This window comes from Macadamia integrifolia, chromosome 12 (genome assembly GCF_013358625.1).
Source record: "Macadamia integrifolia cultivar HAES 741 chromosome 12, SCU_Mint_v3, whole genome shotgun sequence".
Classification (NCBI taxonomy): Eukaryota; Viridiplantae; Streptophyta; class Magnoliopsida; order Proteales; family Proteaceae; genus Macadamia; species Macadamia integrifolia.
Window position 1 is genome coordinate 24,386,288 of NC_056568.1, and position 10,125 is coordinate 24,396,412.

The 10,125-nt window shown below is 35.3% G+C and overlaps 1 protein-coding gene across 5 annotated transcripts in view; it reads right to left on the reverse strand.

Annotated features, from left to right (window-relative positions):
• Positions 1-5,314, reverse strand: part of LOC122057250 (CSC1-like protein At4g02900) — a 28,614-nt gene extending 23,300 nt beyond the window's left edge. The window contains exons 1-4 of one of the 5 annotated variants that reach the window (XM_042619294.1): positions 5,003-5,314; positions 4,365-4,424; positions 3,168-3,500; positions 2,483-2,632 (exon numbers count right to left, since the gene is read on the reverse strand). In XM_042619294.1, the coding sequence (XP_042475228.1) occupies positions 2,483-2,632; positions 3,168-3,481 (464 nt within the window). In that variant the 5' untranslated portion in view covers positions 3,482-3,500; positions 4,365-4,424; positions 5,003-5,314. The remainder of the gene's footprint in view (positions 1-2,482; positions 2,633-3,167; positions 3,501-4,364; positions 4,425-5,002) is intronic. The other 4 variants (XM_042619297.1, XM_042619296.1, XM_042619298.1 and 1 more) reach the window with 4 other exon arrangements.
• Positions 5,315-10,125: the final 4,811 nt, after the last annotated feature.

Here is a 10,125-nt window from a genome sequence, read left to right on the forward strand (position 1 = left end):
CACTGTTCATGGAAAACAAATTTCCCTTTCCCTCCCCTTTCGATTCATTTTTTATGTTTTCTAAGAAGCCTTATTTTCTGTTGTAGCCATTACTAGCTAAGCCAGATCTATTTTTCGGGTCTGAATCCATAGGTCAAACCTAATTCCTGTATAGAATTTTTGGTATGTATTTAGAACCCCATCAATCGGGGCCTATTAACCACAGGCATCCTATTCTCTACCTGCGTCAGAACTCTCTTCCTTTATGCTAACAATTTAGAGGGTCAAGGGGCCATTCTACGTTCTGAGCTGATGTCTATTTTTGCTTGGCACTCAGTTGTGGTGGCCTTTGTACAGCTTTTGTTGTCCTTATAAATTATAGTAGGCCTTTCAGGGGGTTTCCTCCGCTACTTGATAAGTTCTTTCGACTTATCGAAACAAACAAAGGAAGAGAGAGAGAGAGAGAGGTGGAGAGGGAATTTGATGTACCCAACATTCTATTCATGCCTACTAGCAGAAAGTGGTAGGCAAGCAGTCTTGACACTCATTCTAAATCGATGTCAGTACTCCATTTTCTACTTCACTTGGACTAATCCAACATTTCAGTTGTTGATAGGTTCATTGTGTAGAGAAAATAAGTAGCTGATGATGGAAAACCAACTTTTAGGTTTCAAAACTATGTAGGAACAAGGGAAGAACTGTAATTATACATTTCTAACTGATATAAAGCCATATGTGAGTAACTTTTTACTGGGAGAGAATGACCACCAAGTTGGATTAGAAGCTAAAACTCTAGAAGTAAGAGAAATTCTGAGCAGATCTCATAACAGCTTGTGATACTTCAGCAAGTTGGCCATTGAGTCAAAATTGAAACTTAAAACGTCATGCGTCCTCGTTTTCCTGAGTCACGACCTAAGTGTTTTGCTGACCAATCTCAAGGATTTGGTCATGGGAACCCAAAATAGTTGTCAACTAGTTCTAGAAAAAAAAGTGGCCAGAAGGGTGGTAATCCTCGTATCATAACTGAGCAATAGAGATCGTAAGCACCATTCCAATCAGTAACCGAGGCAAACATAACCTATAACTAGGTTCTTGCCTGCAAGCCTCCTGTAGCGTTTGCGCCTTTGCGATAATTATAAAGCTACAAAGGCTCAATAAAGATAAGCAACTGTTATGAAATTCCTGCCAATCTATCAAAAGAACAATGTCCTCAGCCAAGAACATTGGATCTGTTAGAAGGCTTTTCTATTTACAGGATCCAAATATTAGCAAACAACATGAGACTAGTAAGTTTCAATCATATGAAAGTAATTTTACTCAAAATATTGCTAGCCATATTGTATACCATCCAATGTGCTATCAGTCATGAAGGGTAAAGGATCCCCAATCTGATCATGCCATTTTCTTTTTTTTGTGGGGGGGCACCAAAAACAATCATTTGAAATTCTGTTTCTGCTAAATAAAAAGAGCTGTATCCCCCCCCCCCCCTTTTTTAGGCACAGCAAAGAAAAGGAATATGAACGTATATTATCCAATGTTGCATATTATTGCTTTTATCTACATAAGAAAGATCATTCTATTTAGCAAACTAATATTCAATTTGTATTGCTCAATTACCAACACAATGAACTTTCTTTAGAACAAAAAAAAAAAAAAAACTTTATTGTCATTCTTTTTAATGCTTTCATCCATTACAGGATCTTATGCTTTCCATTTAGATAAAAAAAGAATTAAAGGATTAAAAAGAATAAGTTACCAAAGTATTTCAAGGGTCCTGAGACCAACTCACATCAAGAAAAAACTGAAATTTCTCGTGTTGATCCTACAAACCATGGTTCTTCTTTTTCCATTTTTCTATTGAGAAAAGTAAAAGAGAATAATTGGAGACCTCATTTGACCATACCCTGCAATTGCGGGAGCCTCATTCACTGGGTTGCTCTTTTTTGTTGAAAATATTAGAAACGGAAGTCTATATGATTTCATAACCATTAAGGAGGCTCAGAATTCTATCATTGATAAGACTGATAGGACTAATGAGACATTAAATAAGAATAACTCTGGTTAGTGCTAAAATTCAACAACTGGAACGATCAAGGAGATATAGCAAAGCCATCATTAGTTCCAAAATATTGCAAGCATTGGATGGCAGTATGACACTGTTAACATTCTGAGTAGCATCTTAAGGCACAGGCTCAAGAACCTCAATTCTGCAAAACATTTAATGCCTTGTAAATTTTTTAGCACCACAGTCAAGTCTTTGGTGTTTTCAGCCAGTTTCATAAGCAAGGAATTGGCCAAAATAATATATAGATAAAATATAAATGGACTTCAGATTTTTCTATGGCTGAATTATCTACCCAGAGAAACAGAATTATATCTTGCATTTAGATACTCCGTGCATAAACACAGGCTCTTCCCAAGCTCTTCCAGCAGGATGAATGACAATTAATAGCATAAAAGCAACACTAAGTAGATAAGAACAGAGGGAAAAGAAAATTCCCACCTTTGTGAACCAGGTGAAACATTGGAAATTGAAAGTTTGTCGATGTCACTGAATGTTAAACCCTTGCTTCTCTCTAACCTTCCATCAGTCATATTTACAGGCACCAAGATGGCAAAAGAAAGTATGGTTAGAGGGATGAATATTTTCAAGCTGCACAAGACAGGTTTCGCATTAGATGACCCATTTAAAACAAAAACAAGAACCAAGTAACAATTATCAAGATGAAAGCCTTTATTCATGCAAGTGTGAGTGTCTTTGTCAAAAAAAATCCAGTCTTACAAACTGGCTGTTTCCATGAATTCCACATCCGTCGTCTGTCTAGAGAACTGAACGGATATTGTTCAAACTCTTAGGCAGTAGAATTAAAAACAACTTGAACAAAAAATTGGCAGAATATTTTTTTCAGTTGGTTTGATGCTGTTGTAGGTTTCTAGAAAAATTAACAGGTTTTGTTAGAAGAAGCTAAACATCCGCCTAAAGAACTGGAGAACTTTTCTATGAATTGCAGTTTAGGTTTTTCTTTTTTTTTTTTTCTTCTTCTTCTTTGTCACAGACAGTGAGACAGGCAACCTAAATTTGAAAAGAGTAATCCGGTGAAAGAAAATTATAGCAGCTTAAGAAAGCCGAGGATAACTATTATAACAAAAATGAAGTCTATATGAGAAATTGCATCCTCCAAACTCACCCAAGAAGATAAATCCTAATATATACAGCAGAATCAAGTCCCGCATGATCAATAAGCTCTAGTTCAGGCATTTTCAGCGCTTCTGGCATCCAATTCAAAAACCTTATGTACGTTCTGAAGTCCAAGTTGACAAATTTGCTCACAAATGCCCCAGAATGTGTTGGGCTGCTTCTTATTCCCTTGAGATACCATTTCGGAAAGTACACCCTATCATTGAATGGTTGAAGACGTAATATGGCAAATGCAACAAGAAATGCAAATGCAGACAGAAGATTAATAGCTGCTGAAACACTGATGTCCTGAACGCTAGCCATTTGTTTCCCCAAATATTGCCTGAAAGTTTTGAGATGGAAGCAACATGGTTAACCAAATACAGCAAATCTGAAGGAATACAGTTACATATAGAATATATAGGCAAATACCTTAGTTTACGTAGTATTTATGGGGGGAAAAACCTCTTCTTTTTACAACCTTGAACAGGATCTGTTTCATAGGCTTGCACTTCTGTATCCTTGAGTTCTAAAGTACCTCTTATTTTCTTAATTATTATGAACAGTGTTATGAATTTTTATCTTGTGCAATTTCATTGGTGAGAAAATCCATCAGTTGGGAGCTTTGGTTGTGTATTGCAATTTGTAAAATTCAATATTTGTGAACTAGGATAGTATAGTCTACCAGTTATGAGTAATGAGTCCTTTGACTGATTTTCTTTTGTTTTAAGAAAGTTCTGTAAACTTATAGCTATGACTTGAATGAGAGCTTGGCCTTCCATTTTTAATTGTTCTAAATTCAAGTGTCATCTATTCATTCTACAGTTGGGTCTCCACATCGTTTAGTTGCCTCTGTCGCCTAGCAAGCCAAGGTTGAACTCTTTTTATTTATATTTATCTATTTATGTGTTTATTTTACTTCTGCTACTCGAGTTTCAATTAATTTGATTTCAAGAACTAGAATGAATTTTACTTCAGCTACTTAAGTTTCAAGTAATTCGATTTCGAGTACTAGAATGAGCAGAGGGTGACAAACTCAGGTCCTCATCTGAAGTTGTTTGACTTCTCACTTTAACACTTAAAGAGATTAAAGGCGATTCCTTAAATTTAAGAACAAATAAATTAGCACCAGAATCTCCATAGAACTGCATGATTCATTGCTAGCATACCAGACTAACTCAACTACTCAAGCTGTAAAGAGAGATACCTAATAGTTTGACATAACCGTGCAAATACAAAGAAGCTCGAATGACACTTCAAGAGAATCCTGCAACCAGTCCCCAAAAAAATGAATGGGTATTTTAACAATTCAAAAAAATTTGTCATTCTTTCTCTCTGATTACCTATTCTTATGGTCCCTTATATATTAGCATAAAACCTTAAATCATAGTGGTAGAACTTTCAAGAGGAAATCAAAGAAATAAGAGAGAGAGAGAGAGAGAGAGAGAGAGAGAGAGAGAGAGAGAGAGAGAGAGTCGTGGCATCACTTTTGTGTTCGGTGCTATATTTTCAAATTTACAAATTAGGGGAATAACAGCGAACACCATCATCTTGTTGGCGTAAAATAAGAGCAAGTAAATATCGTTCTAACAAACACAGAGTGGAAGAGAAAGTAATTGCATCCTAAATTTTGCTCCTCTGCAATCACATTCAAAGTTCAGTGTCCATTAAACCAGATTTTCTCCCATTGGTACTGAAATCAACCAAAAAAGCATAAAAGAAAAGCTAAAAAACACATAACAAAACTTCAAAAACCAGAAATAATGGAATTCAAAAAATTAAATAGAGAATAACAGGAAGAGCAAACCAAAACAAAATGAAAGCGACAGGAAAAAAAAAAAGTACCTATAGAATGTCGCTTTTTCAATCGAACACAACAAGAGACCTTGTTTTCACAAAATGCAATTCAAGAATTAAGATCATTCGTTTAAAAAGAACCTGGTCTCTTGACCTCTTGCGAAGAAAAATGGAGATAATTTAGGGTTTTAATCTTCTCCTCATTATTATCATTATTGTGTTGCTCTTACGCGTGCGAACGAGGAAGAAATGAGAATGGTGAGAGTGGCGGCAACGAGCGTGAAAGTCGGAACCGTTGTTCTTATATTTTCATTGTTTCCTTCATACGGTTCCTTCCTCCGCTCTCCCCCATAATAACGCTCTTAAGCTGGTCAGTTTGTAATGTTTCCGTTTTACGTCGTTTGGCAACTTTTTGGCTTCCATTTTTGAATCCTGTAATACCAATATTACCCTTACCCTTGTTCTTAAATTTCGGATTTGCCACGATCACGTTTCGTTTGCCTAATAACATGAAAATTTTTTTTATCTCATCCCACGATCAGCTAATTAATTTTCTCACCTTGTATTAAAAAAGAAATCAAAATATTTAATTCATATGAGTTGGCCATATTTCTCAAATCAGATTTTTTGTTAGGGTGTCAATTTGGGATCGAATCTGAACCAACTCATTAAAATTTGGAATTGACTCATCTCATTATTATATGGAACGTTTTGGAAGATAATTACTAAATAGGATTGGATGGTTATGGAATCAGTTTCTTAATCAACGGTTTCAGAATTAAAAGACTAGTTAGGAATCGTTTGGAATCCCAACCGCTCAAGACCTATTTGAGATGGACGCTTAATCTTAATTATAACTTATAAGAATTACATCGTAATTACAAGTGAAGATATATGACAAAAGGTTTCGTGCACGATCATGTAGAGATGGGGGTTACAATTCATCCCTTTTATCGCCATCTAAGGTGTTGTGTGCATGTTGTACGACTATACACAAAACCTCTCCCTATATTTATAACATAAATAATCAAGTATCAAACCTTATTTTTTCTTTTATAGTAAACAGATGTGAATCAACTACAAGATCACAAGATTGTCAAGTTCTTTATTATTTCTTCAAATCTTACCCTATAAAGTTAGATAGTGATCATATATCCAATTTGTGTCAAGGCTTATGTTATAAATCCATCTGATTTGTGAGGGACATAAAGGAAAGGGAATTAAAATTAAATCAAAACTAACATGACAGAATTTATAATTAGTACCTAGTCTGATCGTATAATTAATTCAAAAATCATTATAAAACTGGTTTTTTAATTTGCAACCAAATCCATTTGTATTTGAAAAGGAAAATAGCTTTATGTAATTAACTAGAAGATCATTTTAAGTATGGTTTTTATATTTAGCTCTGATTAATTCGCAACCAAATCACTCTGGGTTTGAAAGGGAAAATAAGGATTACATCGTAAAGATATAATTCCCACATATTATAAGATTTTTAAGTGGGTTTTACAATCATTATTATCGCCAAAAAAAAAAAAATTCTTTAACAATCTCACTTCTCTTCCATTCTTTTTAATTGTAATCATATGGAAGCTAACCTTTACCAAAAAAAAAAAAATCATATAGAAGCTAAATTTATATATGTTTATCTTTTTATCTTTTTATCACAAAATATTATCCATTATTGGGTGGATTGGCATTGCCCAATTTGAAATATTTGCTAAATCTGATCTCGAGATCACTTATTACTACGGACCAAGTTTTCCTAAGGCCATGATGAATGGGAATCCCATTTTGTCAAAAAAAAAAAAATGAAAATCCCATTTGATGCTTTAAATGCACGCATGGGGGTATCATAAAAGGTTTTTTTTTTTTTCAATGGGAGATGTATCAAAATCCTACAAGGATTTGTAAACCCTATGATGGAATTGTGAATTTCACCACTGTGAAGGAAAATGTTGTCCTATTACTTATGGTAATAAGTGGTACTATTTTTTTTTTTCCAATCTATCTATTTAACTACCCAGCAAGACACTAACTAAAGCAACTATAGAACGGAGGGAACAAGTGTGGAGGGGGGGGAAGTGTCGGGTTCCTTATGGAATAATGTGGAGATAGGAGTTATCAAATCATGATCTCATAGGGAGCTTGCACTCTTCCGACAGGGCACTAGCCAACTAAGCAAGCAGTTATCTTCATAGTGAATGAAGATCGAGTAGAGGGAAATTTATCCTCCTTGTCTAAAAACATGTAATAAGGAATGCCGGATGAAAGGGGGTTCATTGCAGTATAATATGAAAACAAAAGATTCAAACCTATGACCTCCTAGGAGTCTGCACTCTTACGACAAAAGCACTAACCAACTGAGCAAACAATTGTCCTCATAGTAAATGATGATTAAGTAGATACAAATTTATCCTTCGTATATTAAAAGAGTGTAATAAAAAATGATAGATCAAATGAGATTTTGCAACCACCTTATCATAACAAGTCGAATAAGAAAATTTGAGAAAGTTTTCCACCACCATGGGGGAAGGTATGGTGGAGGAAAACTCACAAATCTAGGGTCATTTTTATCCTCCCAATATGATGAATTCTAAAAATAGCCTTTTATTTTTTATTCCAATTCCATTGCCATCATCAAAGGGTATCAATTGATTTTGTTTTTTGGTTCAATTTTGATTTTGGTTGAAGATATATTATGTGGAAACGGAGATCAAATAAGAGCCAATTTTCAAAATAAGTGCCAAACAAAATCAATTGAACTTTTACGCTATTCACTATTCCATTTTGATACGCTTTGTATTTTGTTTGCGCCATATTTTAGGTGTTTGGGAAACTATTTTACGTCAGAAAAAAAAAATTGTTAGGACCATAAATCTCAAACCTTGTCCAAACATTAAAAGGAATAGAATTTATCATTCACATTTATTAAAACATTAAATAAATATCTGATTTATTGGGTTCAGTTCGACTCTTTCAATCATGAAACCTAACAAAGAAAAAATTCCAATTTCTTAAACCAAAATTGAACCAGTTTTTTTCCAATTTGATTCAATTTTAAACAGTTAGGCGCCCTTAGACATCATGGCCTAAACCCTTTACCGTTGGTGAAAGAAAATTGTCTTAAGTTTAAAAAAAGACTAATTTTTCTTAAGGCCATGATGCATGGATTCCTCTTCAACGTGGCCCATCGCAATCATGTACGATAGGGGGGAGAGAGGTGGGGATTGATGGAGGTCACATCTAAACCATTCTATCGTTTAGCCACCGGTGAAAGAAACTTTCATCCTTAAAAAAAAAAATTTTAAATTAAAAATTAAAACTTCTTTCAACAGCTGTTGGGCTTTTTGGATTTGGTTGGCCCAAACGATCAAATGGGCTTTACAAAAAAATAATCTCATTGAGCAATGACTTTACTACACCAATCAGACGGTATCCACTGATCGCTGCCATCACTTGGCACTTGCTCAATATCTTCTCTCTCTCTCTCATTGGAAGGAGAAGGCTCCTCACTCTCTTTAGAAGGAGAAGGATCACTAGGAGCCGGGCATTATTAGTACATGACCCGACCAACACTGGCCCACCATGAGGTAAACCAGGCAAATCTCGTGCTCATGTAATCCTGAACTCACATGGATGACGAAAGACCAATGCCCATGAAAACCACGAGACCTTGTGCGGGTGGGCCCAAGGGTGGGTAGATCCATGCTTATCCACCTACATGTGTAATGATGGATGAGCCGCTTCATCTCCAACATTGCGCATTAGATGGTTCTGTGAACTTACCAAAAGTTCTATGAGCAAGTGACATAGGGGGGGTGCATCAATTGGGAATCATAGAAGAATAACCTATGCCTATGTCATAAATGAAGAATAAAAATGTCTTTTTCACAAGGGGAGGGGAGAAATAGACTTGTGGCTACTGTTCTCAAATAAAGTTCTAATTCGGCTGCTCCGCATATGATATCTAGTGTGATTGCGTATTGTTGGAGCAAAGACTAAGAAATATGATAAATAAATCAAGATAGATCGCATAGTATAGAGATTTAACGAGGTTTACACACCGATGTGGTGTGTTACGTCATTGAGTGAAGAAGAAGATATTTTACTATACAAAAAAGAACTTATACCAAAGCAACGGTGAGAAAACTCACCATAAAACCCTACTTGAAGAATCCTCCAAAATACAATGACTTTCTCAACAAGACAATAGTATATTATATACTCAAAGTAGCAGGTTGACCCATTGGATCACGGTCAATCCGGTCGAACCATATCGTGGGGGCATATCGGCCCAACCCTCATGTTTCCATCACAGATCTCAGAAAACGTCTCATTCCAGTCGCCACCAAAATATGTCAGAGCAGATCAATCTTCAAAACAGGTTAAGAATGCGAGACAAACTTAACACGTATTGAATCCAAGTTGAGCAAAATTCAAATTCAAAGATCACTCATTTTTTGGATGATACCCCCAATTTATATCGGTATTAGTCTAGAGTACCAACGATAACAATATGTATTAGCCGATACAATACTAATAGCTTGATCTATGTCATGAATAATGGTCTCTTTTTTTTTTTTTTCTGGTATAATGATTAATGGTCGAGTCCAAATTGTCTATGGTGAACGGTGAGGTGTAATGAACATCCAATAGTTGGGAGGGTCAGATCATGCATCATAGCCATTGGATGCTCACTGCACCTCACCGCTTTATACACAATTTTGATACTTAATGGTCCACTCAAAGATCAAAAACCTAACATGTGATTCGATCAATATTCAATTGCCCATATGATAATATAAATGATAACGTGAACCCACCGATAGGACATGTTTTTCCAAAAACTTCTCGTCTAAGTGGAAGCAGAGAAAAAAAAAAAAATCTAAAGGCCACATCATAATGCGATCCATGAATTCCTAATTAACCAACCCCTATTGGAATTCATGGGATTGCATATCAGAGGAAGATTCACCTTATTATTTTCCATCAATCCAGTGACTGTGATTCTGTGTATTTGGAGAAGGAGAGTAGCATGTCTATGTTTGATTGGATTCTATTTCTAAATTCTGATTTCATTATCAAAATCATATTTGGAGGACCATAATTTGGTTCAATTCTAAGAAGCATTTCCAAAACACTGAATAGGGAATTGAATTCGTCCC